Source organism: Mustelus asterias, unplaced genomic scaffold, assembly GCF_964213995.1.
Source record: "Mustelus asterias unplaced genomic scaffold, sMusAst1.hap1.1 HAP1_SCAFFOLD_87, whole genome shotgun sequence".
NCBI lineage: Eukaryota > Metazoa > Chordata > Chondrichthyes > Carcharhiniformes > Triakidae > Mustelus > Mustelus asterias.
The window spans coordinates 818,440-832,757 of NW_027590140.1; the positions used below are offsets into that span (position 1 = coordinate 818,440).

At 46.5% G+C, this 14,318-nt stretch overlaps 1 protein-coding gene across 1 annotated transcript; it reads right to left on the reverse strand.

Annotated features, from left to right (window-relative positions):
• Nucleotides 1-691: 691 nt before the first annotated feature.
• LOC144484037 (uncharacterized) lies at nt 692-13,342 on the reverse strand. The gene is made up of 3 exons (XM_078202603.1): nt 13,236-13,342; nt 9,632-10,913; nt 692-1,447 (listed from the first exon to the last, which is right to left on the reverse strand). The coding sequence occupies exons 1-3, from the start codon at nt 13,334-13,336 to the stop codon at nt 692-694; spliced, it is 2,139 nt and encodes a 712-aa protein (XP_078058729.1). The 5' UTR covers nt 13,337-13,342.
• Between the last annotated feature and the right edge of the window lie 976 nt (nt 13,343-14,318).

Consider the following 14,318-nt stretch of genomic DNA (forward strand, 5'->3'; position numbering starts at 1 on the left):
ACTATACACAATGAGAAAGGGAAAACAAGTTACAATATGTGGAAGGTAAAACATTCAAGGACTTTAGAGAGGAAAGGGAGATGGGATGGTAGTTTACAAGGGCATGTGTCAAAGATATTTTATTGAGAAGTGGGTGATGATATCGGATTTGAAGGAGAGGAAGATATTGACAATATCAGCTGATATGGAGAAGTTGTGCTGTCAGTAGTACAGTGGGAATAGGATTGAGGGATCAAGAGATGGGTCTCATGGGCAAAATGAGCTCTAAGAGGACGTGAGGGGAGGCAGGAGAGAAACTGCAGAAAGATGAGAGTTCAGAGCTCAGATAAAGGGCAGCGTTAGAGGAGGTTTGTTCCAGTGGGTTAGGGGAAGGAGGGAAGCAGTAGAGGCAGCTGATTGGATTGTCTCAAACTTAGTGACAAAGAAGATTGTGAGTTTTATTCCCAATGAGCACTTGTGGGGAGGTGAAGATGGGAGAGGGACAATAGGAGAGCAACTCAAAAGGAATTCAGTTGTGCTGATGATATTAAAAAGATTCACAGTACTGAACACAAAGGTAATTTATTTGACTTTTATTCAGAATATTAAACCGTATAACTGGCTGGAGTTCATTAACATCAACAAAAACAAACACAATGAACATATTACAGTCCTGGATAGGATTAACAGCAGATTCCAATCACCATGGTTACTAGTGAATTCTTTGGTGTATAAGCAGGTAGGATGACTGAGTGAATCTCTTCCCACTCTCAGAGCAGCTGAATGGTCTCTCCCCAGTGTGAGCTCGCTTGTGTCTCAGCAGACTGGAGGACTGAATGAATCCCTTCCCACATTTCGAGCAGGTGAATGGCCTTTCCCCAGTGTGGGTGCGCTGGTGTACAATGAGGTGATTTGATCGCCTGAACCCAGTAGCACAGTAAATGCACCTGAATGGTCTCTCATCAGTGTGAACACGTTGATGGGACATCAGTTCCCCCGAACTTTTATAGCACTTCCCACAGTCAGAGCACTTAAAAGGTCTCTCCCCAGTGTGAATACGCTGGTGTATCAATAGCTGGGATGACCGAGTGAATCCTTTTCCACACTCGGAGCAGGTGAATGGCCTCTCCCCAGTGTGAATTCGCTGGTGTACAGTAAGGTTATGTGAATGCTGGAACCCAATCCCACAGTGAGAGCACCTGAACGGTCTCTCATCAGTGTGAACACGTTGATGGGACATCAGTCCCCAAGAACTTTTGAAGCACTTCCCACAGTCTGAGCATTTAAAAGGTCTCTCATCAGTGTGAACACGTTGATGGGACATCAGTTCCCAATAACTTTTGAAGCACTTCCCACAGTCTGAGCATTTAAAAGGTCTCTCATCAGTGTGAACTCGCTGATGAGTAAGTAGGTGGGATGACTGAGTGAAACCCTTCCCACACTCAGAGCAGGTGAATGGTCTCTCCCCAGTGTGACTGCGCCAATGAGTTTCCAGCTGGGATGGGTAATTAAATTCCTTCCCACAGTCCACACATTTCCACAGTTTTTCCAAGGAGTGGCTGCACTTACGTTTTGACAGGCCAGATGATCGGCTGAAGCCTCGTCCACACACAGAACCCATGTACGGTTTCTCTCCACTGTGAATAGTGCTTTTTCCTTCCATGTTCAAAATCCACTGATATTCAGTTATGATAAATTAGATGACTCTGGCAGTTCCTGATATGATATTTACTTTCAGTTTCCTGACTGCAAATCGTCCCCTTCTCGTCCCTGTGAAACTGATTTAAAACAGATAAAAGGGGATTGAGAGAGACATTTTGATAGAGACACATGATGAAGAGTCCAGACCGAAGCAACAATAAAAAAAAACACGCAGGAGGCCAGGAACTGAGTTCTGCATCCAACACGCAGCCTGATTCAAACCGGCTCCTAACTGAGTTTCTAAATTCGAACCTATAAAACACTAACACAGGAAACTCTGTGGAGGCTGTATCTTCGACAAAAAAACAAATCCTCGAGATATTCAGCAGACTAGGCAGCCTGTGAGAGTTACAAAGAGAATTGAGGGCTCAGTTTGCCCTCAGTCTATAATGAAACATCTAGAGGCAGGCACTGACTAATGGCGGTCATATTTCCCACAATGCTCTGCGCCTCAGAAATCCCTCCATTCAAAAGTTGTTCACCGTAATTCACTAATCATAGAATCCTTACAGTGCAGAAAGAGGTCATTTTACCCATCGAGTCTGTACTGACTCTGAGAGCATCTTTCCCAGGCTCACCCCCTATCCCAGTAACCCCACGCACTTACTCTGCTAATCCCCATCCTGACCTTTTTCTTCACCCTGCCTGCAACCACAACAATATATTCTGGACCCGACTCTGTTCCTTTCCCCCCATGTACTTTATCAAGTTATGGGTATAACACGCAAGAAATAATTTTCACTGTATCCCAGAACATGCAACAATAATAAATCAAATTAGACCCTACACATCTTGGGACATTAAGGGACAAATTTAACATGGTCAATTCACCGAACCTGCACATCTTTGGGCAGTGAGAGGAAACCAGAGCACCCAGAGGAAATGCACACAGACAGGGGGAGATTGTGCAAACTTCACACCTGAGGTGGAGATGTTGGACTGGGGTGGGCACAGTAACAAGTCTCACAACATCAGGTTATTTGGAACCACGAGCTTTTGGAGTGCTGATGAAGGAGCAGCTTTGACAAACGGTCATCTGGACTCAAAATGTCAATTCTTTTCTCTCTTTACAGATGCTGCCAGCATTTTCTCTTTTGGTTTCAGATTCCAGCATCCGCAGTAATTTGCATTGATTCCAAATAAATTTATTGGACTTTAACCTGGTGTTGTGAGACTTCTTACTGAGCAAACTCCACACAGGCACACACCCATGGCTGGAGTCGAACCCTGGCGCTGTGAGGCAGCAGTGCTAACCACTGTGCCACAGTGAAGGGAGTTTGCCGCAAATTTCGGGTGATAACAATGGGCTGGATGTTGCTCAGGATGTGGAGCACTGCAGCAAAGTACAGAGCAGCAAACTGGACTGAGAAATGGAGTCTGCAGACTGGAACTGGCAGCATGAGGAGAGGTTATTTAGTCTAACACTCACAGCAATCTACAACCCACCCCCATTACCGAGACAGTGAGACAGAGATTACAAACACTCACCAAAACAGCTCCACTGAAACGTCCCAGGAAAAAGGGGGAATCTGTGGCTGTTCCTGTCCAGATATAGCCCCAGGACTGTCACTCAAACCCCCAACCCGGCCCAGTTCACAGCTCAGCCTCTCAGCTTGCAGCTTCCTGCACCTTGAGCCAACCCTGTCCAGGTGTGGGAGGGATGTGGAACCACAGAGTGGGGGGAGGGGTGACCTCCTTGCTGTGTCCCAAATAGTTTCTCCTTCCCCTCCCCCTTGGCGCTCTAAGGTCTGAATGTGAATGTGTTGATGGACATTGCAGAGCCTAACTGAGCTGCGCCTGTCCCTTATCCTGGGTCACCCCCTCCCCCTGGGTTCAGTGTGTTCAGTTCGCTGCTTCTTTCCCTGCTGAACCTTCAGTTAATCAAAAACAGAAAGTGCTGGAAAACCTCAGCAGGTCTGACAGCATCTGTGATCATCCAGACTGGAAGCATTAACTCTATTCTCTCTCCACAGATGCTGTCAAACCTGCTGAGATTTTCCAGCATTTTCTGTTTCTGTTTCAGATTCCAGCATTCGCAGTATTTTGCTTTTATCTTCATTTAAACAAGCATTCTTTGACGGCCTTTACCCCCATTGCTCCTTTCCAGAGCTTCCCACCTTCTGCTATTGTCCCTGACTCCCACATTAACTCTGTCATTCTTTACCCCGCTCACCCTGTCGAAAGTCAGACTCAGAGTTTTACCGCCATCTCCCCCTCCCCCAGCCTCCACATCCCAACACCCGGAATCTCTAACCCAGCGGTTCCAGTTTATCTGGTTTGAGTTCAGATTTGCCGCAGCACCGACAGGATTTCACTTCAAACCAGCCGGAATTCACTGCTCACAAATCCCAAAATGTTTCTCCAGCAGCCCTGGCTTATTAACGTTGTTTAAAGTCAGCGCCCAAATGCAGCTACTCTCCTCAGTTTAAAAAACTTCTCCGTTGAATGTAAGGTATTATTCACACCAGACACAAATATAAAATTGTGAACGTTACCCCGCCCCCCCCCCTCTCCCCCCATCCCCCGGCCACCCAGACCCGAGCTGGGGTGTCCTGAGGAAGAGACATCTGTTCCAGGTGTGACAATTCTTACACATTCTCTGGTTGACATCAAACGGAAAACGCTGGAAATACTCATGAATGAAAGCAAATTGCTGCTTTTGTCAAAAGGGTCACCTGGACTCGAAACCTCAGCTCTTTTTGTTTCCTTACAGATGCTGCCAGACCTGCTGAGATTTTCCAGCGTTTTCTCTTTTGGCTGGAAATACTCAACAATTCAGGCAGCCTCTGTGGAGAGAGAAACAGACTGAATGTGACCTGTCATCGGAACTGGGAAATATAATATTATTTCTCGCAACTGAAAGAGACACTTTACAGCCTTCAGAACAAAACTGAGCTCAACAATTTTACACCACAATCTCTGCCCCCATTGTGTTCTGTGTTTCGTTGCTGCTTTTTTCACCTCATTTCCCTCTTGTTTTCTTTACTTTACATTCAGACTATTGCTAACCGGCTATTCACACCTCATCCAGAACATCTTTTGTGTCTTTACTTGTCCCAGTACCACTCGCTTTGGTCTTGGGCCGTGAAACATTTTGACAGTTTACAGATCTTTCATTTTGTCTCCTCCACCTCCCTCTCTCAATTCTTCAGAGGTCAGTCTTTGACAAAGGGTCACCTGGACTCGAAACGTCAGCACTTTTCTCTCCTGACAGATGCTGCCAGACCTGCTGAGATTTTCCAGCATTTTCTCTTTTGGTTTCAGATTCCACCATTCACTGTAATTTGCTTTTATCCTGATTTTCCCTGTGTGGCTCTGGAGAGCGCTTGAGACGTTATGGACAGAGAAAACGAGATTTTTCTCTCTCTCTCAGAGGGTCTTTGGTCTGTGGAATTCTGTTCCTCAGAGAGCAGTGGAGGCAGAGTCAATGAATATTTTTAAGGCTGAATAAATGGATTCTTGATTGACAAGAGAGTCAGAGGATTTGGGGGGTGGGGGTGGGGGGGGGGGGGGAGACAGAAAAATGGAGTTCTGGCCACAATCAGATCAGTCGGGATCTTGTCAAATGCTGGAGCAGAGGGGCCCAATGGTCCACTGCTGCTCCTCATTCATATGGATGTTTAGCTGTATGTTTCACTCTGTTTTTACCTCCATAGAAGCTGCTGAGCCTGTTGACTATTTGTGGCATTGACTGTTTTATTTCAGATTTTAAGACTCTGTAACATATCACTGTGTAATCCAACAATTAATCCAGTTCTCCTGGATTTCTGCTCTGTAACATATCACTGTGTAATCCAACAATTAATCCAGTTCTCCTGGATTTCTACTCTGTAACATATCACTGTGTAATCCAACAATTAATCCAGTTCCCTGGATTACTGCATTGTGGCATAGTGGTTAGCACCGCTGCCTCACAGCACCAGGGACCTGGGTTCGATTCAAGTTTTGGGTCACTGTTGAGTTTATTTGTTGAGTTTGCACATTCTCCCCGTGTCTGCGTGGGTTCCCTCTGGATGCTCCAGTTTCCTCCCACGGTCCAAAGATGGGTGGATTATGTGGATTGGCTATGCTAAATTGCCCCTTAGTGTCAGGGGGAACTAGCTCGGGTAAATGCATGGCGTTAAGGGGATAGGGCCTGGATAGGATTGTGGTCGGTGCAAACTCAATGGGCTGAATGGCCTCCTTCTGCACTGTTGGATTCTATGATTCTAGTTAGAAGTCTCACAACACCAGGTTAAAATCCATCAGGTTTATTTGGTATCACGAGCTTTCGGAGCACTGCTCCTTCATCGGGTGAGTCAATCGTCCATGATTCTAGATACGGACAAACTCACAGATGCACAAATACATTCCACAGACACGCAAATATGATTTCAAGAAGTAATTAGATATCGCTCATGGGGCGAAAGGGATCAAGGGATATGGGAGGAAGGGGGGATCAGGATATTGAATTCGATGATCAGCCATGATCAAAATGAATGGTGGAGCAGGCTCGAAGAGTCGAATGGCCTACACCTGCTTCTAGTTTCTATCCTTCTATGGACACACACACACGCATGCACACGCATGCATGGACGCACGCGCACACACACACACTCAATCTCAGACACTCTCACAAACACAGAGACAGACTGAGACCATGAAGGGTTGATGTCAGTCTCACTCTAATCTACCTGCTGGGCACCAAAATAATAACAGAAGCAAATCTGAAACTCAGTGTGCGGGTTTTATTGTGAAATGAGATAATTTATAAATATATCCCCATAGCTCCGGGTGGGAGTGGAATTGATGATTTCTTGACTGTCTGTCTGCACTGCTGCCTCACAGCGCTAGGGACCCGGGTTCAATTCCCGGCTTGGGTCACTGTCTATGTGGAGTCTGTACGTTCTCCCCGTGTCTGTGTGGGTTCCCTCCAGGTGCTCTGGTTTCCTTCCACAGTCTGAAAGATGCGCTATTTAGGTGCATTGACCCAAACAGGTGCCGGACTGTGGCGACTAGGGGAATTTCACAGTAGAACATAGAACATAGAACAGTACAGCACAGAACAGGCCCTTCGGCCCATGATGTTGTGCCGAGCTTTATCTGAAACCAAGATCAAGCTATCCCACTCCCTATCATCCTGGTGTGTTCCATGTGCCTATCCAATAACAGCTTAAATGTTCCTAAAGTGTCTGACTCCACTATCACTGCAGGCAGTCCATTCCACACCCCAACCACTCTCTGTGTAAAGAACCTACCTCTGATATCCTTCCTATATCTCCGACCACGAACCCTATAGTTATGCCCCCTTGTAATAGCTCCATCCAGTAACTTCATTGCAGTGTTAATGTTAGCCTTACTTGTGACTAATAAATAAATTTAACTTTCATTTTGTGATCTCATAGAATCATAGAATCTTACAGAGCAGAAGAAGGCCATTCAGCCCATCGAGTCTGCACCAACCACAATCCCACCCAGGCCCTACCCCGGTAACCCCACATATTTAACCTGCTAATCCTCCTGACACTAGGGTCAATTTTGCATGGCCAATCAACCTAAGCAGCACATCTTTGGACTGTGGGAGGAAACCTGAGCACCCAGAGGAAACCCACGCAGACACAGGGAGAACGTACTGACTCCGCACAGAAGTGACCCAAGGTAGGAATTGAACTCAGGTCCGTGGCGCTGTGAGGCAGTAGTGCTAACCACTGTGCCACCATGCCGCCCTCATCTCCTTGAACAAATAGTAAATTGTAGAGATTATAAAGTTTGAATTGTAATATCTAATGGTGTAAAGTATCTGGGAGCAGACTGGATGTGATAAAGGCTGGAATACAGACTGTGGGAATGAGGGTGAAACTGCTGTGCAGAGTGAATGGTTCTTGTTGTAGGGAGGGATGAGAGGAGGGAGAGAGGGATGGATGGTGAGAGGGAGGGATGGAGAAAGGGAGGGAGGGAGAGACGGATGAATGGGGGTGAATGTGAAAAGCTGAAGTTTACAGTTGAGGAGGTTCCCAGTCTCTCTGATCTCCAGTCTCCAGCTGAACTGGGGAAGCTTTTGCACAGACTGTGCTGCTGCTGTCTCCCCTCCTGTCCACCAGGGGTCGCTATAGGCCTCCCAGCTGCTGTTCCTCCCAGTGTCACCACTTGCCCACTCCGGCCCCTCCAGTACACCTCACTGGGGCCCCGGACCATTCTTGCCATCCTGCCAGGTCACGAGTACTGACGCCAACAGTAAAGTTTATTTATGTGTCACAACTAGGTTTACATTCACACTATAATGAAGTTACTGTGAAAATCACTGTGTTGCCACACTCCGGCACCTGTTCGGGTACACTGAGGGAGAATTCAGCATGGCCAATGCACCTAACCAGCCTGTCTTTTGAACTGTGGGAGGAAACCGGAGCAAATCCACACAGACACGTGGAAAATGTGCAAACTCCACACAGTGACCCAGCCGGGAATCGAATCCAAACCCCTGGTGCTGTGAGGCAGCAGTGCTAACCACTGTGCCACTGTACCGCCCAGTGCTCTAAGGTTAAGTTTCTTCTTCAAACCGAAGAAGATTCAGTGTCACATCAGGGCGGGGAAAAAGGAGTCCATTGGCTTCAGATGGATAATGGTAAAAGTTAATATCCCAATTTATTCACTTTATTCCTTCAAGCTGAGATTTACAAAGTGAAAATTCCACTGTTTATAGCAGTGACTAAATAAGCAATGACCCACCACATAGCTAGTAATGCAGAATTTATCCCATAGGCAGCTCCTTGGCTCATTGTCTGCTGATGTGTCATCCAGAACTGTTTTCATGGCAGTTTGTGTCAGTAGTAGGCTGCCGTTACCATTCACTCTTGGGCAGAGTGAGGAGACAGCTCCGACACCGACCTCAGCTGGAATGGGAATTGATCCATACATTAGTCCGCAAGCCAGCAATGCTGCAGGAATTGCAAAGGGGCTGCACAGAGGTCCAGAATTAGAAGAGGGGGTTGTGAAGATGGAGGAAGCGTCTGCAAGACATGGGGACATTTTGGATTATCTCAAAATTACAGAATGTGGGAGACCAGTCAGGAATGTGTTGAAATTGTCAAGTCTGGCAGTAATGTGTGGATGTGGGATTCAGCAGCAGATGAAGGGCTGCACTGTGGAACGGTGGTTAACACTGCTGCCTAACAGCACCGGGTTTGAATCCAGCCTTGGGTTTGTGTGTGGAGTTTGCACCTTCTCCCTGTGTCTGAGTTTCCTCTGGGTGCTTCAGTTTCCTCCTACAGTCCAAAATTGTGCAGGTTCGGTGGATTGGCCATGTTAAATTATCTGTTAGCGTCCAAAGATGTGTAGGTTGGGGGGGTTAGCAGGGTAAATGCACAAGGGTACAGGGCCCATCGAATCTGCACCGACTCTCCAACAGAGCATCTTACCCAGGCCCTATCCCCGTCGCCTCACATATTTACCCCGCTGTTCCACTGTGTTACTTATTCATTACAAAAGGACCAGAGTCTGAGGTTATAAATGGGTGAGTTTACTCCAATAGTAATTCCTTCAACATCTGACAAGTTTACAGCTATGAACATCCCACCTATCAAATAGCTCCAGCCGACAGATGAGATTACCAACATTCAGAACTTACACATCCTCATCCTGAAGTTACAAAACAGACTTTAGTCATCGGCTTTACTGATACATCGGCACATTCACACAGGTGTGGATTGGACTGTGATCTGTTTATTGTTCATCTTTAGTTCAATACAGTTTCTGAGTGATTTAAATTTAAAACAAGGTCTGCAGGTGTGATTATTTATTGACATATGAATGTGAGATGCTGTGGGGCTCACCCCAAGTTCAACAGGGCCGATTTACATCAAAAATAAACTCCAGCTATCAGAATAAACATAATTCAGTCTGGGATGTGATTAACAGCAGCAATAACAGCAGAATCACACCCCTGTGATCACTGGTGAACTCACTGGTGTTTCACCAGGTTGTATGACTGGGTGAATCTCTTTCCACACAAGGAACAAGTGAACGGCTTCTCCTCACTGTGAACTTGTTGGTGTCTCAGCAGAGTGGATGACCGGGTGAATCCTTTCCCACACTCAGTGGAGGTGAACGGTCTCTCCTCAGAGTGATTTCGCTGGTGTGCGAGCAGAAGTTTTCTGCTTTTAAAGCTCTTCTCACAGTCAGAACATTTGAACGGTCTCTCATTTGTGTGAACAAGTTGGTGAGAAGTGAGAGAGGATAAACAAGTGAATCTCTTCCCACACACAGGGCAGGTGAATGGCCTCTCCCCAGTGTGAACTCGCTGGTGTACAGTGAGGTCGCCTGATCGCCTGAAGCCAGTCCCGCAGTGAGAACACATGAATGGTCTCTCGTCAGAGTGAACACGTTGATGGTGACGCAGTTCCTCAGAACTTTTATAGCTCTTCCTGCAGTCTGGACATTTAAACGGTCTCTCTTCACTGTGAACTCGTTGGTGTTTCTGCAGGTTGGATGATCGGTTAAATCCCTTCCCACATTCAGAGCAGGGGAATGGCCTCTCTCCAGTGTGAATGCATTCATGTGCCACAAGGTGGAATGATGTCCTGAACCCTTTCTGGCAGTGGGAACAGCTGAACGCTGTGGAACCGGTGTGAATGTACTGGTGCTCCCGCAGTGTGCATCGAGTTTTAAAATTCTTTCCACACTCAGGGCATTTAAACTCTTGTCGGTGTGAACTCGCTGGTGTCTCTGCAGGGCAGAGAAATCTGTGAATCCCTTCACTCACACGGAGCAGGTGAAAGGCCTCTCCCCTGTGTGAATGTGTCGCTGTATCAGCAGGGCCAATGACTGAGTAAATCCTTTTCCACATTCGGAGCAGGTGAACTGCCTCTCCCTGCTGTGAATGCGCTGGTGAATCAACAGGCCAGCTGTCTGAGTGAATCCCTTCCCACACACAGGGCAGGTAAAAGGTGTCCACTCCAGTGTGAGTGCGTTGGTGATTTTGCAGGTCAACTGGATAATTGAATCCTTTCCCACAGTCTCCACATTTATACGGTCTCTCCCTGGTGTGACTGCGCTTGTGTCTCGACAGGCCAGATGATCGATTGAAGCCTTGTCCACACACAGAACACATGTACAGTGTCTCCTCTCTGTGAACGGTGCATTTTTCTTCCATGTTCAAAGGCCGATGATGTTTAGATCCTGATGGATCAAAGCTCTCTGTCTGATCTTGATGTGATCCTTGATTTACAATTTTCTGTAATTCCTCACCTTCTAATCCCCTGAAAAATGAATTGAAAACAGAAAGAGGGAAACATGAGAGACAAGCCATAAATATACAAAGACAAAATGTGAAACTGAGTTGAACTAATCTGGTAAATTGTGGGATTGGAACTAGGAAATAGTGGATATGAAAGCTGCTGGATTGTGACAAAGCCTCAAACTGTTCACCAATGCACTGAGGGAAAGGAACCCTCCACCTCTTCAGAGCCAACAACAAGAATTCAGCCTTTATGCGTGAAGAGGGAGAGGTCGGGAGGAGGGTGATGGAGAGAGACTTTATGCATCAGCAACTCAACCAGGATTTTGGCAGAATCTCCTCAACCCACAATCTTCCCCACCTGGAAGTACCAGAGCAGCTGGGACATGGGAAAACCACACAACTCCCTGACTTGGACAAATATCACTGTCCCTTCAACGTGACTGGGTTAAAATTCTAATACTCTTGCATTGTGGGAGCACCTTTACTATATGGACTGCAGAGGTTCAAGAAGAACAAGGCCAACTATCACCATCACAAAGGACAATTGGTGATTGGTAACGTATCGCTGTCTGTGATAGTAATTCAGGACAAATACCTGGGCCTTTTTTGTTCGTTTGCAAATCTGTATGAAACCTGCAATTTCATAAGATATAGGAGCAGAATTAGACCATTCGGCCCCTCGGGTCCGCTCCGCCATTCAATCATGGCTGATATGCTTCTCATCCCCATTTTCCTGCCTTCTCCCCATAACCTTTCAACCCATAACCAATTAAAAATCTGTCCAACTCCTCCTTAAATTACTCACTGCCCAGCATCCACCGCACTTTGGGGTAGCAAATTCCACAGATGAAAGGAAAACAAGGAAACAAAACCCATGACCGCTACAATCTAGGAGGACAAGGACAGTGGACAGGTGGGGAAAACCACTACTTGGAAGTCCCCCTCCAAACCACTCACCATCTTGACTTGGAAATATGTCACTGTTCCTTCACTGTCATTGGATCAAAATCCTGGAATTCCCTCCCTAACAGCACTATGGATGTACCTACACCACATGGATTGCAGTGATTCAAGAAGACAGCTCACCACCACCTTTTCAAGGGCAATAAATGCTCATCTAGACAACGACTAGAATCCATTGAATGATTTTAAAAATGACTTGGAATATCCATGAGAAAACAATCCTGACAGTTACTCAAATAAATACTTCACGCAGTCACACCAGCTTCCGAGTTTACATTTGACTGGAGTGGTTGGATTTTGCTGTCATTGCTGCTGTTTGTGGAAAACCTTGGGGCATTTGCCCAGTCCATTACGCAAACCAGCCTCCCATCCATTCACTCTGTCTACACTTCCCGCTGCCTCGGAAAAGCAGCCAACATAATAAAGGATGCCACACACCCCAGACATACTCTCTTCCACCTTCTTCCATCAAGAAAAAGGTACAAAAGTCTGAGATCATCTACCAACTGACTTAAGAACACCTTCTTCCTTGCTGCCATCAGACTTTTGAATAGACCTACTTCTCATTAAGTTGATCTTTCTCTACACTCTAACTGTGACTGTAACACTACATTCTGCACTCTCTCCTTTCCTTACCTATGTACAGTATGCTTTGCATGTATAGTGCACAAGAAATAATACTTTTCACTGTATACTAATCCACGTGACAATAATAAATAAAATCAAAAAAGAACCCCACACACCCTCTCTTCCACCTTCTTCCATCGGGAAAAAGATACAAAAGTCTGAGATCACGTACCAACTGACTCAAAAACAGCTTAATCCCTGCTGCCATCAGACTTTTGAATGGAGCTGCCTTATATTAAGTTGATCTTTTGCTACACCCTAGATATGACTGTAACACTACATTCTGCACCCTTTTCTTCCCTTCTCTCCTATCTGCTCTATGAATGGAATGCTTTGTCTGTACAGTGTGCAAGAAATAATAATTTTCATTGTAAACCATAACATGTGACAATAATAAATCAAAATTATCCACCAGTTCCCACTTCTGTTCTTTCTGATGAATGAAGGATCTGTGCACAGCTTTTTCAACCCTCCTTCCAATCTCCACATCACAACAAAAAAATGACCAGTCAATAATAACGACTTTCAATGACGGAGCGTTTACCCAGCATTCGCCGCGGTGGTGAATGCCCCCTATTTACACCAGAGGAAGTTACTGCGCAGCCGCAGTATCGCCCAGTACTGGAGCATGCGCACTGTCAGTCATGGCGATGGGGTGAGTCTCTCTTTTTGTCTCTTTGCCACGGGGAAGGAAGCGGAAACTCTGAGGGAGCGATGGAGCCGGCTCTGGATAGAGAAAGTTTCTAAACACCTGGTGGGCGCCTCAAACCCCGATTGAGACTCTGCGCTTCCGTGTTTGCAGCTCCGGATCTTTTTCTGCCCGAGGCCCAAGTCCAGGTTAACGGCCGCCATCTTGGATCAACGAGAGGCGCATGCGCCAGGGTCTTCGTGACGCAACAGTGAGGGCGGGGCTTAGGTTTTACAGTTCCCACCGGATCCTAGTTTCCAGCACATCAGACTTCCAATTATTGATTCGTGTCAGAAGTAGGTTTACATTGACACTACAATGAAATTACTGCGAAAATCCCCTAGTCGCCACACTCCGGCGCCTATTCAGGTACACAGAGAGAATTTAACATGGCCAATGCACCTAACCAGCACGTCTTTCGGACTGTGGGAGGAACCCTGAGCACCCGGAGGAAACCCACACAGACAGAGGGATGATGTGCAAACTCTACACAGAGAGTGACCCAATCCGGGAACTGAAGCCAGGTCTAACCACTGTGCCACCATGCCTCCCACCAAACTGGGCAACAGGTGTCTAAACAGTTTCACCCACTCCCAGCCTGCAGCTGATGTTTGCAGGGGTCCATGAACCATGTACATATTCAGTGTGAGAGGTTGCAGTCCCTGAAGGAGCTGCTTCTCCACTTTTAGTTCCACTTCTATTCTTCCCCACGCTCCTAATCATTGGCTGCCCATGTGGAGAAGGCTTGGGAGGTCAGAGGATCTTTTCCTGGACCTGCTCTTGGGGCTGGTTAAAACAGTGATTTGTAGATCTGCATGGGGTAACTAGGTTGTTGGCCTCTCTTCCGTGGTCTTGTCCATGCTTGTGTGGTCCTGCAGAAGAACCGTGCAGTGTCGACTGGAACACTCGAAAACTCCACAACTCAGGGTACAGAGTGTCTCATAGACACTGGAAACAAAGTTCTGGTTTAGTTGAGATGGAAGTTTGATTGGACCACAAGATTGGGGAAACAAGATTTGAAATAATATTCCATGGAAACGAGAATTGTCTGTTCTGACTTTCTATCCTGTGCTGACAATGATACTGACTCTGTCAATGTCTTTTACAAGGTCCACAAGGGTGATGAATTGCAGATGGGAAACTGAA

Bases quoted from the DNA above. Each gene is read 5' to 3' on its own strand.
- LOC144484037 (XM_078202603.1), bottom strand. From the start codon at position 13,336: ATGGCGGCCGTTAACCTGGACTTGGGCCTCGGGCAGAAAAAGATCCGG. The intron at 10,914-13,235 runs GTGTTTAGAAAC...TTCATTTTTCAG, and splicing joins GGGTTTGAGGCGCCCACCAG to GGGATTAGAAGGTGAGGAAT. The intron at 1,448-9,631 runs GTGAAACACCAG...CGCAGTCACACT, and splicing joins TCACCCAGTCATACAACCTG to GGGGAGAGACCATTCACCTG.